The sequence below is a fragment of the Dama dama genome, chromosome 5 (genome assembly GCF_033118175.1).
Source record: "Dama dama isolate Ldn47 chromosome 5, ASM3311817v1, whole genome shotgun sequence".
Taxonomy (NCBI): domain Eukaryota; kingdom Metazoa; phylum Chordata; class Mammalia; order Artiodactyla; family Cervidae; genus Dama; species Dama dama.
The window spans coordinates 85,048,745-85,074,862 of NC_083685.1; the positions used below are offsets into that span (position 1 = coordinate 85,048,745).

Here is a 26,118-nt window from a genome sequence, read left to right on the forward strand (position 1 = left end):
ATACAGAATAGTCTGAAGATTTCAATGTGAAAGCAAAGTTATTAATGAAGAGATGGAGTAAAATACTGACCTAACTGTGACTGTGTACATAAAGCACCTTTCAATAAGCTCTTTCTGCTTGTTGTTAAGAGTTTGCTAAACTGGCATGAATTATTCTGGTTATTACTAAAGTTTCTATGAAACGCTTAAATAAATTTTAAGAATAAATGTTTTTGGCAAAGAGCTGTTCCATGTCATGATTATGTGGAAACTGAAAGATTAGATGAGATATTTATTTATTTTTGGCCACACCTCAAGGCTTGTGGGATCTTAGTTTCTTGACCAGGGACTGAACCCAGGCCTTCGGCAGTGAAAGCCTAACCACTGGAGTCCTAAGCACTGGACTGCCAGGGAATTTCCTAGTTGAGGTACTTACAGTAAATTTTGAGGCATTTTGTATGAACATTTTGCTTTTTTTGCTAATTGAATACTCGGAGAGAAATCCTCTACTCCAACAGCAAGAAATTAGTCTTGCGTGAAATACCTTATTCTACAGAAACACTTAAGTTACCCACGTAGAAAAAAGCAAGCCACTGGATTGGCAGGTTGGTGAAAATATACGTTTTGTTTTTTTTTTTTTTTAAATCATTACTAGAAGAAGAAGAATGAAAATGATTTTTAAGTGCCTCTGCTAAGACAGGTGTTTTCTAATACAACTCATTTTAGCAATTCAAAGCACATTTTCTGATACCACGAAGGTAACAAATATTGAAATAGAATATCCTATAGATTTTAAAATATTTAAAGTTTTTAATTTGTTTCAAAGTTAAACCCAAGACATACTGACTTAATTGGAAATCCAATGAGCAACATTTTTCTAGGCTGAACACCTGTTTTCCCTTAGTCTGCCCCAAGAGAGCATGGACGTGTTAATTTATTTTACAATCTGCTAAACAAGCATTTTTAACACAGTAATAAGTCAATAAGGGAACTGAACCAGATTCAGGGATGAAATGATGCAGTCTTCCATGAAGATATCAAAGCTGTATTTTTCACCTCAACCTACAAAGAAAACATGAAAGAATCAGTAATACAAAGGCATATTAAAGAAACATTCTAACATAGAATAAAGCCAGTATTCAAATAGGCTAGAACATACCAATGTAGAAAAACCACAATCAGAATCAGCTCAGAGAGAAGATTAAGGGGTCATACCCTGGTCAAAGCCAACACTGAAGCAATGGCAATACCAGGTCAGACTACGCTTCACTCATCATCGCATCATTGCTTTTCACCTCCTTGTATTTCATAAGAGCAGCCCCAAACCCTATTTTCACATCAGAGAAAACAGGTTTACCCATGAAAAAAAAAAGGCTTCTTTTCAGATAAATTTCAGGCATGGGCTTTCAATACTGCGTCTTGCACTATGCACCAGTATGTACAACTCTGCTGTACAAAATGTAAACATGAACAAGTTTTGTTTTGGGGTATGTGGTTTTTTTGGCTGTTTGCTTTTAAAATACAGAGTAGAGAAGCATTTACAGTTCAAAATAATTTCTGGTTTTAGTGAGTCCAAACACCATGCATGATAAAATCTTAGGGATTGTCTGTGAAGGGATTTATAGTCTAGCTCTAAAGGAAAACCTTCAGGAAAGATTTTCTACTAAAAAGCCTTTATAAACTCCAATTCATTTAACATATAATTTGATTTACAATTCTACTGCCAATAAAGATGAAAAGTATTAGCCATAAAAATTTTATACAAGTCTTCTAAAGAGTCCAAAACCCAAGGAGGATATGATGTGACAAAGGTCCATAGCAAATTAACAACAGAGTTGGAAGAGAAACAGGTCTGGTCACCAGATTTATATTTTTCCACTACCAGCTAAATATAAGGTTTAATTTCATTTTTCTCCAGAGGATGGGCAAGATAAATGAAACAATGCAAAGCCTGAGTAATTCACAACCTGGAAAGTCAATTTCTGAATGAGAAAGTTGACTACATTTTATTTATTCTAAATGACACCTCATGATTTGCAAACAATGTCAACCTCTCCAGCTTTTCAGCAGAGTACTGTCAATATATAAGTAACAATTCTGGACACACAACACGCTTCAGTTGGCCACTTATAAAACTGACAATAGACTGATACTCCATAGTTAAAACTGGACAGCTACATATGGCCTCCATTCAGCATATACGTATGTTCTCCATTCAGCAACTAAACTCCACAAAGAGAGGGAAACTATTAAAAACAAAGTGCCTTTTTAGAGGCTTGAGCCTTGATCCCACCAACCTCTGCAGAAGTACCTGTTACAAAAAAACAAAGGAGCTAACAGAACTTAATTTAAATAACTCTGTCTCAAAGCAGGAGACTTGTGAGCAGAACTCTGTGTGGTCCAGTCACAGTGGGCACACTTTCCTAGTTCTCTTCCTCTGTAAACTTTTCCCTGTCTGGAGTGCCTTCCCTACCCCTTTCTATTTGGACAAAGTCTAATTATAGTTCTAAAGACTTGTCCAAATGTCACCTCTGTTAAGTGAAAGCCGCTCAGTCGTGCTGCCTCTCTGCGACCTCATGGACTATCCAGTCCATGGAATTCTCCAGGAGGGTGTAGTCCTTCCCTTCTTCAGTGGATCTTCCTGATCCAAGAATCGAACCGGGGTCTCCTGCATTGCAGGCGGATTCTTTACCAGTTGAGCTATCAGGGAAGCCCCCTTCTCGGTTGAGTGGTCCCTAACTCCCTCAGTTACCCCCTCCTCTGACTCTCACAGCACTTTTTCCGACCATAGTAGGCGTCACATGCCAAATATTCACCCATTCCCATCTTCCATCTCCTTGTCTCACCCACCAGTCCCAACACACAGACGGAGGTCCTAAAGAACCAGGACTGGGTCCCACTGGCCTTTGCAACCATTACACTCAGCAGGGTACCTCGGACAACAGAAGGCGGCTCAATAAACGAGTGTTTAGTCAACGAATAACCCTCCCTACTAAACCCTAAGCTCCTAGATTATAAAAGCATCAGCACAATTTATAAAGCTTGACTTACCTCCAACATTTCATGCTGGTTTAAGGACACTCCTCAAGCATCTATAAGCCCTCCTTCCTCCAGCTTCTAACTCATGGCTTTCTGCATGGCGCCCTGCGCAGGACCACCAATGCTTATATGCAGTGGACTCTCAAAATGATGATGATAGTAAGAAAAATTACAATATTACTAATACGTCCAAACCTCACCAACTTCAGGAAAGACTGGGGGAAGCCATTCTTGTGGGGGAAACACAAGTAAGGCCGGAGCCAGGGCGCAGACCAAAGCTGCAGGCAGGGGCTCTACAGTCCGCTTTGCGAACCTCCCTAAACGCTTACGTCCTACATTCTCACGAGGCCGGCCAGGGCCTGCTGAGGCTGACGGCAGCCCACCCTGTGCTGTCTGGTGCGGGAGGAAGCCACTTGCTGCTTCCCAGACTCCTCCTGCTCCTCGCGGCGGGGCCGGCGGCCCGGGAGAGGAACAGCCAATCACGCGGTGGCCAGTGGATCACGTGGCGCCCAGCTTTGAGGCGGGGCTGGTGCGGAGAGCAGCCAATCGGAGCGCGAGGCGAACTTTGGAGACGGAGCCGGCTAGAGGGCGCAGGCGCGTTTGCGGTCGCTCTGTGGCTTGGCGGGCTCCGAAGCCTGAGTTAAAAGTTAGACGCTGAGTAGTTTCCGCTGGTCCTTCAATTCCTTAATCTCTGACGTTGGAGAGGCTGTTATCTGGGGTGTCTTGTTTCACTAGGGAAAGGCCTCTGAGGCAGGGTTGTAGAGTGTGTGTGCCTTGGACTTTTGGAAAGGTCAGCTAAAAAAGATGTACAACTTAAGAGTTGTGAGTTAAGTTTTATTTGGGGCAAAATGAGGACTGCAGCCTGGGAGGCAGCATCTCGGATAGCTCTGAGAGACTGCTCCAACGCGGCAGTGGGGGAAAAACAATATATAAGATTTTGGTGAAGGGGGAGTTCAATACCATGAAGCACTCATTTTACAAAAGGCTTTTTGTTAGTCATGAGGATCTGATGTCACCATGAAGGGATTTAGTCCTTCTCTAGATATGAGGAGATGGAAGGCTTGAGATCATAAAATCTGTTCCTAAAAACATGCAACTATCCAAAGACCTGTCCCACCAGATTCCCTAGAGCACAGAGTGCCTCACTCCACCCTGAACTCCATCAGAGGTTGTTGAAGGTCAACAGCTATAGCAGCATGGGATTCAATCTCTGTAGAGGCAGATGGCAAATGCTTTTGTTGTTCAGTCATTGGCAATGCTCTTGGTAGGTGCCAATTTGTAGTTGACAGGAAGAACTATCGATTCAGACAGTGATCCAACAATACTGCGCTTGTGCCAAACTCCCACCTGAGCACTAGAGAGGTTGGGGTGAACTTTGATTAAGGTGCCCCTTCTTCCCCACCCAGGGGAAACTCATTGGCTGGTCAGAGGTTTGGGCGCTTCCTAAACAACAAAGAGAGGGCATTAGATATCAAAGAACTGCGAAGGAGCACAGGAAAAAAAGTCGTGGAAGAGTTGGCCTTTGATCTGGGTCTTGAAAGATGTGTGAGAACTAGGATATTCTGGGAGCAGATTATTTAACTCTCGAATTAAATAAGAAAGCATAGGTGAGTGAGTGAGAGTCACTCAGTTGTGTCCAATTCGTTGCGACCCCATGGACTGGAGCCCATCAGGCTCCTCTGTCCATGGAATTCTCCAGGCACGAATATTGGAGTGGGTTGCCATTTCCTTCCAAATTTAGGTCAGGTTGAAATGGTGTAGTGTTTCTCAAAATCAGTGAGTTAGAAACACCAGGAGGAAAGTTAACACAGACGTCCTAAAACATCAAAAACAAAGGACAAAACTGCACAATTCAGTTTTCCGGAATAAATAAGGTTGAATCTGGAGCCCCCAAGCGTGTATATTTTTAATAAATATGTTAAGGGAGTGGGCTTCCCAGGTGGCTCAGTGGGTAAAGAATCCGCATGCAATGCAGGAGACGCAGGCAAATGCAAGTTCGATCCCCAGGATCCCCAGGTTGGGAAGATCCTCTGGAGGAGGGCATGGCAACCCACTCCGGTATTCTTGCCTGGGGAATCCCATGGACAGAGGAGCCTGGTGGGCTACAGTCCATGGGGTCACAAAGCGTTGGACACGACTGAAGTGACTGAGCACACACACATGCATGGCAGGGGAGATTCTGATTCACACCAAAGTTGAGGACCAGTGTTAGCCGCGATGAAAGGGGGTGGCACGAATTGAAAGACAGGGCAAGATGGTGGCTTGCTGCCTGTGTAGTTTAGACTATTCTGGAGAAAGTGGACAGTGTGAAGGTTTCAAAGTCTGAGGAGATAAGTGATTAAATATGAAAACCCATTAGTCAACTATGTTTTTAAATAGATGGAAGGAAGGCAGAGTGAAAGAAGGGGAAGCTATTTCAAGTGATGGCAAGTGTCCAGTGATAGCTAGTAAGAAATGGAAAGGTGGCATGTGAAGGGTGGCAGGAGGATAGGGATGGGGAGAAAGACGTGAAGAAATAAAAGAAAAGTGTGGAGAAAAATGGAATGCCTTCTTTAGAGACCTATTAAGGATCCTCATTTTACTTTAGGGGCTTCCCTGATGCCTCAGTTGTTAAAGAATCCACCTGCAATGCAGGAGACCCCGGTTAGATTCCTGACTCAGGAAGATCCGCTGAGAAGGGACAGGCTACCCAGTCCAGTATTCTTAGACTTCTCCTGTGGCTCAGTTGGTAAAGAATCCGCCTGCAATGTGGGAGACCTGGGTTCAATCCCTGGGTTGGGAAGATTCCCTGGAGAAGGGAAAGGCTTACCCACTCCAGTATTCTGGCCTAGAGAATTCCATGGACTGCATAGTCCACGGGGTCACAAGGAGTTGGACATGACTGAGCGACTTTCACTTTCATCACTTTCATCATACTTTAAAAATAGGAGAGTTTAGATAGTGAAGAGAATGGGCCTTTGCAAGTGCTGTTTCCTTTTCCTGGTTTTCCCCTTCCCTCCCCATTACCCTTTCTCAAGCTGGTGCACTCTTCCTTGCAGGATTAAGCTCCTATACCATCTCATCTAAGAAGTCTTACCTTGTTCTTACAAGCTTAGTCATTTTCACTCATTAGAACACCCCAAGCACACTGTTCATAGGAGTCTAGCTTGCCAGAATGGCACTAGAGTGTAGTGGTCATTCATATGGACTATAGTATTTGCAAGCATCATAAACTCTGTTCCTCAGTTTCTCTATCTGTAAAAGTGGGGAAAATGACAGTACCTTCCTCATTGAGAACAATGCATAATACATGAAGTTCTCACCTGGTGTTACCACATATGTTGTATTGCCATGAGTTCTTTAATACGTGTTTTCCCCCTCTAGACTGTGAACAGGACACGTGTCTTATTCTTGCTAACAGTAAAGGCTGCACGGCAGACTGATAGTAAGTGAGTTTTGAAATCAGTTGGACTCCAGGAGTTCAGATCTCAGCTCTGCTACCTACTAGGTGTGTAGCCTTGAGCTGTACTTCTCTTAACTCAGTTTCTTCATTTATAAGATGGTGAAAGTAATGCATGTCTTACAAGTTATTATGAGGACAATTTGAGATCATCAAAGTTGCAGATCTGGTCCAAAGAAGGCAGTCACTAAATGGTGCAAATGACCAGAAGCCCCAGAGCACAGTACTATGTTTGGAACACAGTAAGTGCTTGATAATTGATTATTAAATGAAAAGCTGACATTCTATGTCAGGCACCATGCTAAACTATATACATCATCTCACTTCATCAAGAACGATATGAAGAAGGCACTATTATTACCTCCAACGTACACAGAAGGAGCCTGAGGCTTGGATTATCTTAACCATAGCTTCAGAGCTAAAAAGTGCTAGAGTTGCTATGTGCTTGGGGCTTAAAAAAAAAAAAAAAGTGGTTGATTGAATGAGAGAATGAATGAAAGACTTACTCAGAGTCAGATGGTGGTGTGGTAAAAACAGCACGGTTGCTGTCGGTCACTATGTTATCAAGTCTGCTATGCTAGTCAAGTCATACTGACAAATGAATTTAGAGTGAGATGAAGGCTGGTATTCAGCTGTTTGTGTCTTTTGAGCTTGAAGGCTGTGCTGTAATTATCTCTGAGGATAAACTGAAATGCATAGTGAATAAACACATCTTAAATTGGGAGCTCTAGTTCTTAGCTAACTGTCAACAGCATGGCCAGATTACTGTCCCAAGATCTAGAGAGAATCACTGTCCAAGCTACTGATTTCAAGTTGCTTCATATCACGCACATTTGCTTCTAGGTATCAGAGCCAAAATGAGAACTCCTCCCTGTTCTGATAACCTACTATTCATAGCCAGCGGACTTGACTAAGGAACTTTGAAGAAGAGAAACTCTCCTTACTCACCTTTGACATTATCCTTTCTTCTCCTGATTTGGTTCCCAATAGTTCATTAAAGAATAAGAAGAACTTCCCTGGTCATCTAGTGGTTAAGAATCTGCCTTCCAAAGCATGGGACGTGGGTTTGATCTCTGGTCCAGGAAGATTCCACATGCCATGGGGCAACTATACCTCGCAAATACTGAGTCTGAGCTCTAGAGCCTGAGTTCTTCACAAGGCGAGAAGCCCTCACGCCACAGCTAGAGGAAGCCTGCCTGCAACAACGAAGACCCAGCACAACAACAACAACAAAAGAATAAGAAGAAGAAAACAATCCAATTCCTAGTTCTCCTGCCCCATAAAATGTCTTTCCTGTTGACTGGGAAGAAAAAAAGGAAGTACTTAAGTAAATTTCTGATTTTGAAGACTCCAAAGCAATCCAGAATCCTAAATTTGAGAGGCAGTGGAAGGAGTAACAGACCTGACTGCATGCCGGCTCTTCCACTTGAAAAGTGAAAGTGAAGTCGCTCAGTCGGGTCCGACTCTTTGAGACTCCATGGACTGTAGCCCGCCAGGTTCCTCTGGCCTTGGGCTTTTCCAGGCGAGAGTACTAGAGTGGGTTGCCATTTCCTTCCTTCTCCAGGGGATCTTCCCGACCCAGGGGTGGAACTTGGGTCTCCCCCATTACAGGCAGACTCTTTACCATCTGAGCCACTAGGGAATCCTGGCCAAGTAATCTCGGTTTCCATGTGGTGTGCCACACTCCCAGCTTGGTCCCTTGTGCCCAAAGGCACATGTCCAGTAAATGATGGTCTTTTCTACCTTTCTAAAAGTAAGTAATATCAGAAGAATTTCAGTGAAGCTGAGAATTAAGGTAGATGGTAGAACTAAAAGTGAGACTTCGGGGATTTCCCTGGAAGTCCAGTGGTTAACACTCTGCACTTCCAATGAAGGGGACATGGGTTCGATTCCTGGTCAGGGAACTAAGATCCCACATGCTGCACAGTGAGGCCTAAAGAAAAAAAAAAAAAATGAGACTGAGGACGTCCCTGGTGGTCCAGTGGTTCCCTGGTTAGGGAATTAGGATCAGCACTCAGTGTGGACAAGAAATTAAAAAATAAAATAAATGAGACTGGATTTGAAAACGAAAGAGTGAAAAGGGTTAAAGTTGAAGACCTTTGCACTTTATTAATTTGTTGGTGATGGACAGGGAGGCTTGGCGTGCTGCAGTTCATGGGGTCGCAAAGAGTCGGACAAGACTGAGCAAGTGAACTGAACTGAACTGATTATTCATCATAGCATCCATTCTGGCTCCTGTCCTGGAAACTCTTTTCAGTCTGCCAGCAAAGCAGAACTTCATAGGAACAGTAACCTTAGTTAATGAAAAGAAATACGAGGGGTATTCAGAAACCTATTTAATAATGTCATTTCATCATAAATAAGTTGAAGTAGATGGTAGATGTTTGATGGTTTGACTTAGGGGGAAAGAACTGTGTTAGTTTTCTGTGGCTGCTGTAACAAATTACCCCCATTTTGGTTGTTTAAAACAACAAAAGTTTATTCTCTCACTGCCAGGAGTTTGACAAAAGTGGGCAGAAATCAGGATATCAGCAGGGGCTGTGCTCCCCTCCCTCAGAAGCTCTATTTGGCTGTTTCCCATGCCTGCTGACACCCCTCACATGTGGTCTCTGCCTCTGCAGTCTTTTGCCTTCTCTTTTGCACATGTCAAATCTCTTTCTGCTGCTGCTCTTATGAGAACACTTCTGATTTGGATTTAGGGCCCATATGGATAAATAATCTCATCTCAACATCAGTACTTAATCACACCTGTAAAGATCCTTTTTCCTTGTAAGTGAAAGTGAAAGTTGCTCAGTTGTGTCTGACTCTTTGCCACCCCGTGGACTATATAGTCCATGGAATTCTTTAGGCCAGAATACTGGAATGGATAGCCTTTTCCTTCTCCAAGGGATCTTCCCAACCCAGGATTAAACCCAGGTCTCCCACATTGTGGGCAGATTCTTTACCCACTGAGCTGTCAGGGAAGCCCTTGTAAGTTAACATTTATAGGTCCATCCCATCATCACCATCAATTATTGGTGGCCATCAGTCAGCCCTCTATAAGAAACTTGATTCAGTTTAACCAGCATCCTCAAATGAGATAACAGTCTCTTGTCTGTTTTTTTTTTAAATTTAATTGCTTTGTAAATTATGCAAATGATTGACATTTATTGTAGACCATTTAGAAAATACAGAAAAGTTAAAAAAAAAAAAAAGGAAAGGAAAAGAAATTTGATGAGAGGTCATCTGTAATTCTCTCATCCAGGATAGCCAAACCTTCATCAATGAGCATTTTTCTAGAAAGGGTCTTGTGTTTAACAAAGAGAAAGAATGGGAAAAATAGAATAAAAGTAAGAAGAACAGAACAAGCAATTTGGAAGGTGATAAAATAGGTTAATATTGTTCATAATGGATATGTACAGGGCAGCTTAATTTAAAATAAATATAGAGCTTTGAAATGAAATTAATTATGACAGAAGCTGCTTGTAGGATGTATGAAAAAAGACATTCAGCCTTTCAGAGGTGGGAAGTTTTAGCTTTGGCCCTGCACTTGAACACCCCTGAATTTTCCCATTACTCCTTCATTTACTCCCAGAGGTCAGACTGTGGCCCGCCAATCGGCCCTGTCATGAACTTTTCTTGACTCCTTATCAGCCTTTCTCAGTGGGTCAGTGTTACGAAGTCTTGGGGAGTCTGGCAGAGTTCCTGCTCCTCCCAGGCTGATATCAGAGGGCAACAGGGGCTGTGAGAGAAGGCAAACATTCAGACCAAACCCAGATGTGGAACTGAAACAGCAAGAGGAAAAGCAAGGGCATCAGGTAAAAAAAAAATTTTTTTTTAATCGCATCCATCTCATCTCAGCTTATGTCTGAAGGCATAAAGAACTTAATAAAATTATAGCACAGGAGAATCTTGTAAAGGAAAACAAGTGAGGAATCTGGGGACATGTGGAGCAGATAGATGTTCATCTGGAGCTAGACTCTCAGACTACTTTGTATCTATCAGGGTTGTTATCAGCATTCAAGTAACATCAGTGAGAGTATAGTTCTAGCTTAAAAGCAATTAGATTTGTTTTAGTCCCACCATGTGGAAGTTATAGGAAGACAGATTATAGCTAAAAATAAGCAAGCTATATATAACAGAGCTGTCAGAAAATAGAAGGGGACTAATTTGAGAGACAATGAGTTATGTTATTGGAGGTGTTCAAACAATTACTGGAAAGCAATTTGTTGGGAGTTGTGAATATTATAGAGTATTTAAGAACCAGATTGATGGTTAAAATGATCTTTAAAGTCCGTTCCAACACTTCTGTGATTCTATGATATGAATAGAATCTTACCGGATATTTCTCTAAGAGCCAGATATTTACATTTGTGTATAGGAGATGCTCACCTATGAAAAGAACAATTCATCAGGTTGATTCTGGTTTGCTTGGAGGAAGTGAGAAAGCAACCAAGAGTAAACTAGTGGCAGAGGAGGGGACCAAGCCTGCTGGATGCCTGCTTTCTTTCCCTCTTAGTGGATATAAACACCACCCACGTGGCCTCTGCTTAGCAGAGATCACACAGGGGAAAAAAAACTGGGCTCTCTTCTTCTAGAGGAAGAATTTTGGTTTGGGTTAGTAAATCTTTTATTTTGCAATTAACGAAAACAAAGGAGGGGACATTTCTGTAACATCTGCTTCTGGGGTGCTAGCTTCAAGTTAGGTGGCTGTTTTCTGGTCTGGAAAGCAAAAGGAGGTTTACCATGATTTGGTAACTATGTCTCAAAGGCTCATATCCATGCCCAGGTCTCAGAGGTTCCCACAGGCAGAACTGTTAGGAAGCAAGGAAAACTGTTCCTACATCACACTGTATAAGAAATGTACTTTTAGAAGAAAGTCTGAAGAGCTTGAAAGATTTCTGCATTTGGTGTCAGTCGGCATTCTTTCAGGAGTAGAATAAAGGTTTTTAAAATGTATAAAATAGCACATAGAGAATACCAAGTTTTATGTTTGTTTTTATAACTAGATCTTGTACATCACATATACTTCAAAGCTATGCTCTCTTGGTTCTCTATTGTCTTCTTTCCCCTTTGGATTGTAAATAGGAGCATTTTCTGATGGCAACCACTTCTGTAAAATTCGTTTGGCTCCTGTAACAATCCATACCCTTTATATCTGGGCTCACAATTGATGCTTCCTTATTTTAAATGAAAAATAGCTAAAATTTTCAGCAATACGATTTTTTCCTTTATGGTTGAATATTAAGCATTTAGTTTATGCCCATTCATGCTGGGAAGCCTAAGGTCTTGACTAAGTTGGGATAAAACAGTGAAATCTGACCTAGAAGGGTGGGATAGGGGGATGGGAAGGAGGCTCAAGAGGGAGGGAATACATGTATACATGTAGCTGATCCACGTGGTTGTATAGCAGAAAGTAAACATTGTAAAGCAATCATGCTCCAATTAAAAAAAAAAATTGTTATCAAAGATGATTTCCAATACTAAAATCTATCTCCAATAATTTACAGCTTCGAAGAAAATTTTATAATCTCCGGAATTCATGTTAATATTGAAACAACACTTCTGTCCTAATTATTTATTGGAACTTCTTTCTGTCATTGCTTGTGGCGCAAAAGGGCTGCTGAGATGGAAAGCCTCAAGATGGAGACGGAAATGCTTTATCCCGAGATAACTGTAGAAGTGGGCAGAGTCACTTTCGGAGAGGAGAACAGGAAGAGGATGACCAATAGCTATTTGAAAAGAACTGAGAATTCTAGAATCATCCAAGCGACGTGTGCACTGTTAAATTCCGGAGGGGGTGTGATCAAAGCGGAGATTGAGGATAAGACTTACAGTTACCGATGCCACGGCCTGGGACATGATCTGGAAACTTCTTTTCAGAAGCTCCTCCCTTCAGGCTCACAGAAATACCTTGACTATGTGCAGCAGGGACACAATCTTATGATTTTTGTGAAGTCATGGAACCCTGATGTTTTCAGCCTAAGGATCTGCAGCTTGCGCTCCAATTTATATCAGAGAGCTGTGACTTCCACCATCAACTTGAGTGCCCACAGCGCCCTGGAGCTCCTCCGAGAAAAACAGTCTAGAACCCAGAGAGGAAGATCAAAGATGCAGGAGCTACATTCTCAGAAAGCTCTGGATAGATACATGCAGGAAGAGGAAGACATGAGGATGAGCGCCTCAGAATTTGTTAAAAAGGATAAGCTCCTGTATAAGGAGAAACTCAACTTCACTGAGTCCACACACGTCGAGTTTAAAAGGTTCACCACCAAAAAGATCATTCCTCGGACTAAAGAAATGCTGCCTCATTATGTCTCTGCATTTGCCAACACCCACGGGGGATACCTAATTATTGGGGTGGATGATAAGAGCAAAGAAGTGTTTGGCTGTCAGGGAGAAAAAGTGAACCCTGACTTACTAAAAAAAGAAATAGAAAACTGCATAGAAAAATTGCCTACATTCCACTTCTGCTGTGAGAAGCCAAAGGTGAGCTTCACTACCAAAATCTTAAATGTATACCAAAGAGATGTCCTGTACGGTCATGTCTGTGTGGTCCACGTGGAGCCCTTCTGCTGTGTAGTATTCACAGAAGCCCCGGATTCCTGGATCATCAGGGACAATTCTGTCACGAGGCTGTCTGCTGAGCAGTGGGTAACCATGATGCTGGATATTCAACCAGGTAAAGCAAGAGAAGCCATTGTTCATTCAGGAGGCAGAAACTTCTGTCTTCATTTGGTTATTTGGCCAGGTAAAGAATGGGGCTTCCCTGGTGGATCAGCTGTAAAGAATCTGCCTGCCAATTCAGGAGACGCAGGTTCGATCCCTGGGTTGGGAAGATCCCCTGGAGAAGGAAATGGCAACCCACTCTGGTATTCTTGCCTGGGAATCCCATGGACAGAGGAGCCTGGCGGGCTACCATCCATGCCATGGGGTGGCAGAAGAGTTGGAAATAACTTAGCGACTAAACAACGAGAAAAAAAGAACATAAATCTGCTTTTGCTTACAAATCTTCTCCTATTAAAGGGTGATTTTCTATATTTTTAGTTCCGAAGATTCAAAATATGAACTGTGTGAAGTCAAGAAAAGCCTGTAGGCCATCAGCCATGAATTTGTGAAAGTTCCTTTTTTATTTTTCCTTTAAGCTTTTTAAAATAACATTCATTTCTTAAAAGTTAACATGTGCGTAATAGGAAACCAAAAAATACAAGAAGCAAAAACCAAAGTCATTCATAATCTCAAGCAGTTTACCAATTAATGTGTCCTTCTAGGTCTCATTCTTATACATTGTAAAGGTCTGCTGAATCAAATTTGCAGGCTGATATTCCTACTCTAAAACATTCATCTATAGTCTCTCTAAAGGTGATATTTTAGAGAAACACTGTTTAAGAATGGCTCTCCACTAATTCTTTCAAGGGAAACTTGTTGACAAATTTGAATTGCTTCAGTAACATTAGGAGCTCATACTCCAGCCACTCTCAGGGCTGGGGGCACCACCAAGTGGAGAAAAACTAAAAACTTATGCAAAAGGAGGTCCTGGGGAGGGGTTGGGGGTGTGGGAGGAGGACTCTGTGTTTTCACTTCCTTTCAGTTTTGCTAAACATCAGCCCTGGTGATTTCAGATCAGCCCATAAAAGACTTACAGGCTGAATGAAGTTTATTGGTTTGCCTCCAGGGTCAGTAAATTCCAGATTTGGTAAAAAGAAGTTTGGATCAAGACTTGAGTGATTTTATTGGATTATGCTTTCTCTTATCTTAAATTAGAGTTTACTTCACACACACATACCAAACTAGAGATCCTACCACTTCTTATTCTTCATCTAAACTTGGTGGGGGGTGGGAGAGACCTTTAACAACTATCACAATATAAAAAAAATTACTGTGCTTACTTTAAAAAATTTGTTTTAGGCATGCTGGACCTTAGTTCCCATATTGGACCTTAGTTCCCCAGCCAGGGATCGAACCCATATCCCCAGCATTGGAGGCACAGAGTCCTAACCACTGGACCAGCAAGGAAATCCTGTGCTTACTTTTTCTGCCATCCCATCATCACCACTACTAGAAGACTTTTCTCTTTAGGGGTGACCTGGAACCAAAATATTAGAATTGGAAGGAATTGCAGGGACCACCCTTGCAGGAAGAGGAGAACTGACTTGCCTGAGATGAATCACAGGTGCCTTAGAAGATGCATGGCCCTGCAGGAGTCCCAGGCCTCCTTCCTAACAAGCATGTACTGTTGGCAGCGTAGAAAGAGTGAAGGCAGCCCAGGCATGACACATGTCATACGTCAACCATAGGAAGAGCAATAGAGAAGTTCTTTATCATCTAAAATGATGCTTTGTGGTTTTTTTTGTTTTTTTTTTAGCTCCTTCCAATTTGGAGGCTGACCACAGCCTTCACCCGATTTCATCAACTTCATCTACCCTAAGAAGCCTGTCATATCCCATCAAAGTCTTAGAATTTAAAAAGGCTCTCCAACAGCACCTGTTTCCAGGTATTCCTTCTTGATTTCAGCTGAGGGGACTATTTATTTCCTAAAATTAAGTCGCCGGTGGGGGGTGGTTGGTAGCAATTCATCCCAGACTTCCTCCTTGGAGAAGGTCAGGTGTAGGGCTCAGCAGACATAATGGTCCTGAATTAATACACATGGTGGACTCTTGTTTGCAGTCATTAAATCCACCCTATACTTCTGTGTACCTTTGGGCTTCCAGTCACATAGCTTTTTTTTTTTTTTCCCTCCATATATGAGAGAATAAATTTAAGAGAACTGCCCCCCCCCCCCCTCGGCTTTCCAAGGCAGAAGGAAGTGAGCCATGGGGTCACCTGGACTCTTCCAGGCAAAAGTCCAGGCAGAGTCTAAGGCAGAGTTTCTCAATCTCGACCCTGTTGACATTTGGATTAGGTAATTCTTTTTTTAATTAATATTTTAATTGGAGGATAATTGCTTTACAATATTGTGTTAGTTTCTGCCATACATGAACATGAATCAGCCATAGGTATACACATGTCCCCTCCCTCTTGAACTCCCTCCCACCTCTTACCCCATCCCACCCCTCTAGCTTGTCACAGAGCACTGGGTTTGAGCTCTCTGCGTCCCTCAGCATTTCCGCTGGCTCTCTATTTTACATATGGCTTGAGGGAGGCTGCCCTGAGAATTCCGAGAAGGCAATGGCACCCCACTCCAGTACTCTTGCCTGGAAAATCCCATGGATGGAGGAGCCTGGTCGGCTGCAGTCCATGGGATTGCTGAGTCGGACATGACTTAGCGACTTCACTTTCACTTTTCACTTTCATGCATTGGAGAAGGAAATGGCAACCCAATCCAGTGTTCTTGCCTGGAGAATCCCAGGGACCGCGGAGCCTGGTGGGCTGCCGTCTATGGGGTCGCACAGAGTTGGACCCGACAGACGTGACTTAGCAGCAGTAGCCGCAGCCCTGAGAATTGCAGGAAGTTTAGCAGCATTCCTGGCCTCTAGCCACTAGATGGCGGTAATACCTCTCTAGCTCCAAAAAGTCAAACCATTTCCAGACCGTCCCAAATAACCCCACTGGGGGCAAACTTGCCACAGGTTAAGAATCACTGTTGCAAAAGCAAAGTTCTTAGATTCCCCAAAGCATCAGCTTTTTGTTCTCTCTCTCTCTCTCACACACACCCTTAACAGAAGTACCTTCCTAGAGTTACTGGGTCACTTAGGGCTGAGGACAGAGTGTTAGAAGGCTGTTCTGTGAAGACCCCTCCCTGATTGCCCTTCCTTGCTGCTGCCACTAAGTCGCTTCAGTTGTGTCCGACCCTATGCGACCCCATAGACGGCAGCCCACCAGGCTCCTCTGTCCCTGGGATTCTCCAGGCAAGAACACTGGAGTGGGTTGCCATTTCCTTCTCCGATGCATGCATACATGCTAAGTCGCTTCAGTCGTGTCTGACTCTGTTGCCTGCATGAGAGCTGTCAGAAACAGGGACTTCACAGCCCTGGCCTGTGAAGAGGAGGTGTTTTATTTGCCAATAAGGAAACTTATCCTAGCCACATTTCCGTGGCTAGGCTTATTTCATTATGAGGTCGCGGGAATACTTAAATATCCTTTTATAAATCTTAGTAACCTCTATTCCTTGAATTTTCAGTGACACGGGAAAAGATTCAATTTAAACCAGAATCCCTCTGTAAGAAGCTCTTCTCAGATCATAAAGGACTGGAGGAATTAATGAAGACACAGATATATCCTTGTTCTCAGGGGTTTGTGATAGTTTCCAGAAGCTGGGCTAGTGATGTCGGTTTAAGGAAGGAGCAGTATGTCCTCTGTGATGCTCTTCTAATAGCGGTGAATAGCCCCCCGGTACTCTATACAGTCTTAACAGACCCCACGTGGACTGGGGCGCTTGTGTATGCCCAGAACACTGCTCGTCAGTTAAAGCAGAGACTGGGAACTGTTGGTGGTTACACGGGGAAAGTGTGTGTCATTCCGAAGCTGGTGTACCTGCCCGGCACACAGCGCAAACCCAGTGAAATCACCTTGTGCTATCCCCGACCCTACAGGCTTGCCGATGAGGACGAAATGGAAAAATTGTTGCAGGCTCTTATCGTGGTCTCTCTCTGCTCTCGATCCCTTCTGAGTGACCAACTGGGCTGTGAATTTTCCAATTTGCTCGTAGTGGAGCAGTGTGAGTTGCTTTCACAGAGCCTTCAGGAGACACGAGAACTGTTCGTCCACTGCTTTCCAGGAACCAGAAAGACAGTGCTGGCCATAAAGATCATGGAGAAAATTAAGGACTTCTTCCACTGCAAGCCCAAGGAGATCCTCTATGTTTGCGAAAGTGACGTCTTAAAGGATTTTGTGACGTAAGAGTTTCACTAATTAAACACCATAAATGTATTTAGTCAGTCTTTCAACAGCATTGCACCAGTAATCTGTGTCTTTGCTGTAAGATTGTGCAATGCCTTTGATGCATACAGACAACAGCCCAAACTATGTATACATTTGCAAGTGATCAAGCAGCTGAGCTAGAAAAGAGCACTTTGCAGTGTTCACACTTAAACATTTCATTATCAATTAGCCACATAGGCATAACTTTCAATTTATAGAACTAGAAACATTTTCCCCCACAGTTTATGGCTTTAAACTTAAGAAAGGCTGAAACGAATCCATCTTGTTTCACATATGGTTTTTGCTTGATATTTAATGTTTTAATAGGGTATTTACATGCTTTCATAGGGTATTTCAGTCAATTAGACAGTCTACCTAACACGAACTTGATTTTAAATACCGTTTGATTTCATTTATAAAATATTTTTATGTGTTTGACTTATTCTGATTCAACCATTTTAGAAACCATGCACATTTGCTTCTGATTTAAATCTTAAGCTTTCAGTTTAGCAAAAGAAATTGGCTGTTATTCAATCCAGCGAATGAGAGCTTTTAGTTTTTGGTTTGCTTGACTTATTTATCAAGCTAATCTTTTTTGAGCACCATTTATATGCTAGATGTAGGGTACATTTAGTGTTAGAGGAGGAAAACATGTTGAAGACCTTGCCATAAAGCCATGTAAGAGAGACAAAGAGAAAAATAAGCAATGGGAATGTTGTGTAATTAGTATGATAGTAAAGATGTGCTTAAACTTAACAGGCTGTAGTTTGGTCAGCAAATACTCTCCAATGAAGGACATGCTGACTTCTTTCTTAAGAAGTCAGTAGAAGAAGTGCATTAAATAGGGGCTCTTTACAGCAAGTTGGAGAAGGCAATGGCACCCCGCTCCAGTTCTCTTACCTGGAAAATCCCATGGATGGAGGAGCCTGGTGGGCTGCAGTGCATGGGGTCGCTAAGAGTCAGAGACGACTGAGTGACTTCACTTTCACTTTTCACTTTCATGCATTGGAGAAGGAAATGGCAACCCACTCCAGTGTTCTTGCCTGGAGAGTCCCAGGGACGGCGGAGCCCGGTGGGCTGCCGTCGATGGGGTCGCACAGAGTCGGACACGACTGAAGCGACTTAGCAGCAGCAGCAGCAACTTTACAGCAAGTAGAAAGGCATTCAGAATGGTAGGTCTGCCTGGAGCTGTGAGGAGCTGTGGGTGTGTGACAAATGAAGTTGGAAAGGAAGCAGACGCCAGATAATGAAGGATCTTGTAAACTGTGCTGAAGCTATGTTCTTTCTTATGCTTTATAGATGAGTTTTAAGAGAACCCCAGTCAAAAGCCAAGTTAAAGTCAACAAATAGCTATGAGCACAATGTGAGGGGGATACAGAGATGGCTAAGAATCAACGCTTTTCTTCAAGAAGTCTACACTGTCCAAACCGGAAGAAAAGAAATTGAATGGTTGTGACTAGGGGTTTGTGATTCTGGACAAAGCGATTAAAGCTTTTTCCCCAGGGACTGCATATGCAAAATCAGGAAATCTGTAGGGATGGGTGATATGACTTGAATCTAAATTAGAAGAGGCAATAAACAACTAAAAAATTTTAAGTATATGTATGCATGTATATCTATTTATATGCTAAAATATACTTTAAATGAAAATTGAGCTAAGTAAGTAGGATGGTAGCTCTATAGGGGCATAGCCCTGTAGACTTGGTACCCTACCTGCCATCCTGACATGTCATGGAACTCAGCAACCTCTAGATGCTTTCCTAACCAAAATCTAGAGAGGCTTCTGGTTTTGCACTAAAAATAAGTGGGGAATGAGGATTTTCTTTAGAGGAACTTATAGGAGCCCATATTTCTTTTTCATATGAAAATTATGATATGCCTCTAGGTGACTGCTTACCAGCTCTAAAAAAGAAAGTAAAGAAATAGTAGTAACAAGTGTAAATTCACTTTGAGATTTCCCTTAGATATAAGGAATTTATCTTTAAGGATTGTTAAGCAGTAGAAATAGACCATAGTAGAAAAAACAAAATCTTCTACCTGAGTTCATTTTAAAAGTCTCACATGCTGATTTAACTTGCTAACTCCAAAGATTAGGGTTTGCAATTATGTATTCTGTCAGGAGGAATTCCTAGGTGGCTCAGTGGTAAAGAATCAGTCTGCCAAGCAGGAGACATGAGTTTGACTCCTGGGTCAGGAAGATCCCCTGGAGAAGGAAATGGCAACCTACTCCAGTATTCTTGCCTGGAAATCCCATGGACAGAGGAGCCCAGCAGGCTATAGTCCATGGGGTCGCAAAAGAGTTGGACCTGACTTAGTGACTGTGTGTGCATGCTAAGTCACTTCAGTCGTATCCAACTCCAGGAGACCCTGTGGACTATAACCTACTAGGCTCCTCTGTCCAAAAGATTCTCCAGGCAAGAATACTAGAGGGGATTGCCATGCCCTCCTCCAGGGGATCTTTCCCGACCCAGGGATGGAACCTCCATCTCTTACATCTCCTGTATTGGCAGGCAGGTTCTTTACCACTAGCGCCACCTGGGAAACCTGACTTAGACAACAAATGTCAGGAACCTTGTAAGAAGAGCATTTTTGTAGTATTCAGGACACTACTGAATCAGTGAATCAGCCTCCGGATGAGAACCAGTCTCTAATGCCAATCCAGAGAGTCATAAATGCATGGTGTTCCTTTTATTTGTATGCCTGAAACCCTATTCTCTCCTTCATCCTTACAGACAGCAAACAACCTGCCGAGCTGTGACCCGGAAAACCTTTATGGGAGGGGAGTTCCCAAAGATCAAGCACATAGTGATGGATGAAACTGAGCATTTCTGCAGTAAATATGGTGACTGGTACATGAAGGCCAAGAGCATCACCCACCCAAAGGTGAGGGCTGCTGGAATTGAAAACCCACACCACGGGATTCTCTGGCTTTTTCTGGACCCTTTCCAAGTCCATCATGGAGACGGCAACGGCCTCCCCCCTCCATCTGCTCAGTTTCCTCGGAAAACAGTCACCCGCGGGATCCACTGTGCTCTGGAAATAGCGATGCTCATGAAAGAAGAAATGAAGAGGATCAAGGAAAATCCTCACCCCATCGTGTCTCCAGACACACTGGCGTCATTCAGGGAAGCTTCATATGAGGAAGCAATCCGTGCCCAGGCTCTGCCTGGGGTGTGTGAGACAGAGACCAACCTGACCACAGAAGAAATTGCGAGACACGTGGCAGAAAGATGTCACCACCTGTTCCAGTGTGGCTATCTGCCCAGAGACATAGCAATTCTGTGCAGGAGAGCAGAGGACAGAGGCCGCTATGAGCTTGCACTGCTAAGAGCAATGGAATTATTTGAGACCTGCGGAGCCACAAAGGTTGTGTTCAGCCAGGCCTCTGGTGTTCTGGACGGTCACATTGTTTTAGACAGCATTCAGCAGTTTTCAGGCCTGCAGAGGAATATTGTGTTTGGGCTCAGTCCGGAGTATGCCCTGTCAGAGGAAGTTCATAAGCTCTGTTTTGCCTCGAAAGCCATCAAACACCTCTACCTGTTTTATGAAAAGAGGGCAACCTTCTGAAAATTATTTCAAACAGTATAGGAAGGGACAGAGAGCAGAGTCTCCCTGCCCCCCAGCAGGTGGCAGCTTCGCCCTTTCATGTGTCACAAGCGAGGACATCAAGGCTCAGTCAGAATTTCGTGAAGCCACAAAACTGTCTCCTGGCACTGGACCTCCCAGTCTATTTGCGGTGTCACTGGTCTTTCCCACTCCTCTCCACCTCTTCCCTGGGACTTATGATGAGTCCCTTGCCTCTGGGTTTTCTAATCCAATCCAGCCTTCATCTTGTCCAGCCACAGAGGTGCTCCTCAAATACAGAACTGATTTTGTGACATCCCTGCTAATGTATCTCCAGGGAGTCCCTGAAGTCTTCAAGCCAAACTAATTTTCAGGGTTTCCCAGGATAACACTCTAACTTACTTTTCTAATGCATCCTTTGTTATAAGTCCATCTCCCCGTGTTTCTAACATACCCCCACCTCACTGGCTTCTTTTGGAGGTGGAGTAGGGTGCCCTCCAAGCATATATCCAGGAGAAAGTGTGGATACATGCTTTTGGCCATCATTTAAGATAAAGCCCATCAGCTTTCCAAGAGGTGGGAGAGCAGGTGGGTGGGGCTTAGAAAAGTGCTCTTAGCTGCCTCTCTGAACTGCTTGGGTCACCAGGGCAGCCAGTCTGAACCTGACTTCAGCTGTCCTTTTCCTGGAATGAACAGAAGAACCTTCCTCTGCCTCCTGTTGCTCCAACTACCTACTTCTGTTTGCCTTTCCTTGGGGGCTTCAGGGTACTTTTAGGTGGGAAAAAAAATTCCACAATTAATTAGTTTCCTGTTTTCGTTTTTTGGGTTAATTTTTGGCTGCATCGGTTCTTAGTTGCATCATGCGGAATCCTTCATTGTAGCGCACTGGACTCTAATTGGCCCACTGGCTCAGTAGCTGTGGGGCGAAGGCTTAGTTGCTCCGAAGGATATGGGATCTTAGTTCCCAGACCAGGGATCAAACCCACATTTCCTGAAAGGCAGGTTCTTAACTACTGAACCACCAGGGAAATCCTAGTAAATTCTTTTTGATGAAGCAAGAGATACCAGTGTGTTAACATTTGGAGAATTGAAGATGTGTGAATTCTCTACAAGTAATTCAAAGAGTCAAAAATGGAGGAAGAATTGGGGGATGGAGAGAACAGGGGACTGCTGAAATTCAGTCACAAGCCTCAGGGTCATTTGCCTTTTCTGACTTTAAACTATTTGCATACATTGTATAATTTTTGATAAAATTATTTTTTAAAAATAATTAATTGCCTTAAGGATTGCATTTGAGAGTCTTTGTCAGTATTATGCACAGAGTTCAGTCAAGCTTAAAGTAGAAGGCCTAATCCAGGGGTTCTCAACCTTGGCTACTCTTTACAACCCTCTGAAGAGTTTTAAAAAAATACCAGGTACTTCCTTGGTGGTCCAGTGGATAAGACTCAAGTGCTCCCAATGCAGGGAGCCCAGGTTCGATCATCCCTGGTCAGGGAACTAGATCCTACATGAACTAAGAGTTCACATGCTGCAGCTAAAGGCACTGCATGCCACAAGTGAGACAAGGTGCAGTCAAATAAATAAGAAAATAAAAATAAATAAATGTTAAAAATTAACCAAAAGAGTCATGAAGTCAGACATCAGACCAATTAAATCAGCATCTCCAGGCGTGGGCTTGGGCACTTATTAAAAGTTGTCCAAATGATTCCACCATGCCACCAGGGTTGAGAACTCACGAACTCTTTCTTCTTCTAGTCTGTTCTTTCTGTCCCCAAATGTATGTGTACACTTTTCTCTTCCCATTAGATTGTGAGACCCCTAAGAGTAAGGATGGCACTTACACATCTCTAGTTCCCCAAAAGTAACTAGTAGAGTGCCTTGAACATGACAGGTGCTCCATTCTTATTTATTGAATGGACTTGCTCCTTTCAGAAAATCAGAATCTACCAGAACAATGCTTCTAGTCAATGGAATGAATATCTGATTTTGGAGACTTCAAAGAGGTCAGTGCAGAGAATAATTAACACTGTCATAACAAGGAATAAGAGAACAAAGGCATTTAAACTGTTTTTAGGCAAAGATCCATATTGATGGAAGTTTGTTAGATTTGAGTTTGAGATTAGCAACTGGTGGGGACTAAGAACAAATGGCTAACTTAAATGTACTTAGAAGTCTACATTTTTCTACAGACCCTTAATGTAACAGATAAAACAGTTCATTTGGTGAAATAACATGCCTGCTGTGAGAAGCTTCTAAAACTTACTTTAATAAAGAAAAGTAACTAACACACATTGTAAATCAAGTATACTCCAATTAAAAAAAAAGGTAAGATAATTCTATTATGTAAGTTTGAGGACTGGAGAAATGCAAAATAAAAAGTTCTTATTAATTTGTTATCCAGGCAAAATTTTTTTTCAATTTTGCTTATCTATTTCTATTCTTTGTTGACTTGCAAAAAATATTTTTAGTTACTATGAAGTTGGACAATCAACTTCATATCGCGTGCATGTGTTTTCCATGTAGCCTTTTTGTGAGGCACTGTTGTAGCCCGTATTCTTCTTCTCAAGACTTCCTCACTCCCTAGATCTACACCACTTGTAGTTCCTGACATTAGAGGTGGAGTGTATTTTCCACCCCCCCTGATGTGGACTGGTCCATAGGACTTTATTCAGCCAAAGAAATGTTAGTAGTTGTGACGTGTACAGAGGCTTTACCCATTTCAGCATTAGGTCTGCTCTCCTGAGCTTCTGCTACCATCTTGTAAAGACGATGTCTTGAGTAGCCCACCAGTCATGAAGGACTGAGCGATGTCAACTCAACTGATCAGCCAAGTTCCACCGATCTGGCCTGGATCAGCCAAAATCCAGCTGACCTGCAAATGCAGAAGAAGTAAAGATTTCTTGTATGATTGAGGTTCATGGTTTGTTTGCTTGGCAGCAGGAGAAGGCAATGGCAACCCACTCCAGTACTCTTGCCTGGAAAATCCCTTGGACGGAGGAGCCTGGTAGGCTGCATGTCCATGGGGTCGCGAAGAGTCGGACACGACTGAGCGACTTCACTTTCCCATTTCACTTTCATGCATTGGAGAAGGAAACGGCAACCCCCTCCAGTGTTCTTGCCTGGAGAGTCCCAGGGACGGCAGAGCCTGGTGGGCTGCCGTCTGTAGGGTCGCACAGAGTCGGACACGACTGAAGTGACTTAGCAGCAGCAGCAGCAGTGGTAGCTGAGTAATGCTGGCATTTCCCTATGTTGTAGCACCATCTTCAAAATGATCATTTTCAATGGTTGTGTGATATCTCAGATTATACAATAATTATCCTCCTAATGATTTGGGTGACTAGCAGTTTTACACTTTAAAATCAAGCCAGGCATATTCTCTACTCAGGCATATGACCCTTTTCTTTCCTTGGTATATGTGTGGGTCCCCAGATATGAGATGACTGGATCAAAAAGACCTCGATAAAAGATTTGCTGTATTCATACTGGTTCTGATGGACAGTGCGTAAGTCAAAGTGAAGTGAAAGTGTTATAGTTGCTCAGTCATGTCCAACTCTTTGTGGCCCCATGGACTATAGCCTACCAGGTTCCTTTGTCCATGGAACTCTCCAGGCAAGAATGCTGGAACAGGTTGCCATTACCTTCTTTAGGGGGTCTTCCCAACCCAGGGATCGAACCCAGGTCTCCTGCATTGCAGGCTGTTTCTTTACTGTCTGAGCCACTGGGGAAGCTGGTGAGTGCTTAGAAAATCCCCAGATCATTGTATGTAAACACATACAGATCTGTTGCCTTAAATAAGAGAACAAAATGCTGACATCAGGTTTTGATGACAAAAGAGGCTTTGGCATCTCAGAAACAGGTGGCTCAGATTATGCTGAGTGTATGCAGAGTAAAACCAGGATCCATCACCCTAACTCAGAACCTCAGAGGAAGACTGTAACTTGGAGAATTACAGATAGGAATATGAATTATGCAATCTTAACATTAATATATAAATTAAAAAATTCTGGTCACTTGAAATTGATGTTGGGTACTATCCCAGAGAAAAGAAAAGACAGGATACCTCTAAACATCAATAGGACTCTTTAAAAAATTTTTTTTTTCGCCATGCTGTGTGCCTTGTGGGATCTTAGTTCCCTAATCAGGGATCACACTCATATCACCTGCAATGGAATCCTAACCACTGGACTGCCAGGGAATTTCAGATAGGAATTTTTTTTTTTTTTTAAGAGAGACTCAGGAGAAACACATGTAAGGAAAGACGAAGGGTAGAGCAGTAAACTAGATTTCCTATGAGGCTGAGCTGCCCCAGCTTTGCCCAAGGTTTTGGAGAGGTTGAACATCAAATTATCTTCAAGAGGCTTCAATCTGAAATAAGCACAAGATTTACAATAACCGCTTGTTACTATTTACTGAGATGTTATTATTGATACAACCAGCTACTATTTGCTAAGGCTTGGCATACATTCTGACAATTCTATGAAGTATATCATATACACATTATTCCAATTTCATAGATGGTACAACTGAGGCACAGAGAATTTAATTTTCTTAAAGGCACACGTCAAGGTATCCAAACTAGATAAATAAAGCATTTAAAGAGAATCCTTGAGTTAGTCATCTCAACTCTGAGAGCATAGAAATACTCTGAAGATACTCCCCAGAGGTGAGAATACTCAAGTTTGCTATCAGGATCCTCTGTCAAGCTGTCATCTCTAGAAAGCATTGGCCTCCACTGAAAGTGGAAACAGCTGAGTAGTCTCTACTGTTTCCTATACTCAATATCTGTCAGTTCTCCCAGAGCCTCCTGATCATTCTGGAGAAATCTGAATTTCTTTTTCTGCAAAGCTCAGGATCAGACTCAGGTCATATTCCTGATCTGTCCAAGATCAGGGACTCCTAACATGAACTGGCAAATCCCCTCTAAGACTGTTGCATCTTGACTTCTCATACTGCAAACTTGGAGGAGCTTCCTGGTGATTTTATGTAAAATTCCAGTCCTTCTTCTTTCAAAGTCCCTTGATCAGGGGGGAGGGGGAAGGAATATATATATATATAATTATATATAAGGAATTATATAAGGAATATATAAGGAATTATATATATAATATATGATGTGTATATATACGCATTTTATATATATGTATAAAATGAGCACAGATGATGTGCTCAGTCATGTCCGGCTCTTTGTGACTCCATGGACTGTATCCTGCAAGGATACTGTATCCTACAGTCTATCCTCTGTCCATAGAAATTTTCAG

The 26,118-nt window shown here is 42.7% G+C and overlaps 1 protein-coding gene, 1 long non-coding RNA gene and 1 other non-coding gene across 3 annotated transcripts; 1 reads left to right on the forward strand and 2 right to left on the reverse strand.

The window, feature by feature from the left end:
* Window positions 1-765: 765 nt before the first annotated feature.
* LOC133056905 (uncharacterized) lies at window positions 766-3,477 on the reverse strand. The gene is made up of 2 exons (XR_009692928.1): window positions 3,031-3,477; window positions 766-1,041 (listed from the first exon to the last, which is right to left on the reverse strand). It is a non-coding gene; the product is annotated as an uncharacterized LOC133056905 (long non-coding RNA).
* LOC133058159 (Z30 small nucleolar RNA) lies at window positions 1,165-1,261 on the reverse strand. Its single transcript, XR_009693267.1, has one exon. It is a non-coding gene; the product is annotated as a Z30 small nucleolar RNA (small nucleolar RNA).
* Window positions 3,478-10,178: 6,701 nt separating the features above from the next.
* SLFN14 (schlafen family member 14) lies at window positions 10,179-23,249 on the forward strand. The gene is made up of 5 exons (XM_061142775.1): window positions 10,179-10,254; window positions 11,947-13,118; window positions 14,802-14,930; window positions 16,557-17,271; window positions 20,029-23,249. Exons 2-5 carry the CDS (start codon window positions 12,065-12,067, stop codon window positions 20,861-20,863), a joined length of 2,733 nt encoding a protein of 910 aa, XP_060998758.1. The 5' UTR covers window positions 10,179-10,254; window positions 11,947-12,064; the 3' UTR covers window positions 20,864-23,249.
* The last annotated feature ends 2,869 nt before the right edge of the window (window positions 23,250-26,118 follow it).

Excerpts from the sequence above, each read along its gene's own strand:
- SLFN14 (XM_061142775.1), top strand. The coding sequence starts at position 12,065 with ATGGAAAGCCTCAAGATGGAGACGGAAATGCTTTATCCCGAGATAACT. Across the intron at positions 14,931-16,556 it reads CCAACAGCACCTGTTTCCAG|TGACACGGGAAAAGATTCAA; the intron begins GTATTCCTTCTT and ends TTGAATTTTCAG. Across the intron at positions 17,272-20,028 it reads GTCTTAAAGGATTTTGTGAC|ACAGCAAACAACCTGCCGAG; the intron begins GTAAGAGTTTCA and ends TCATCCTTACAG.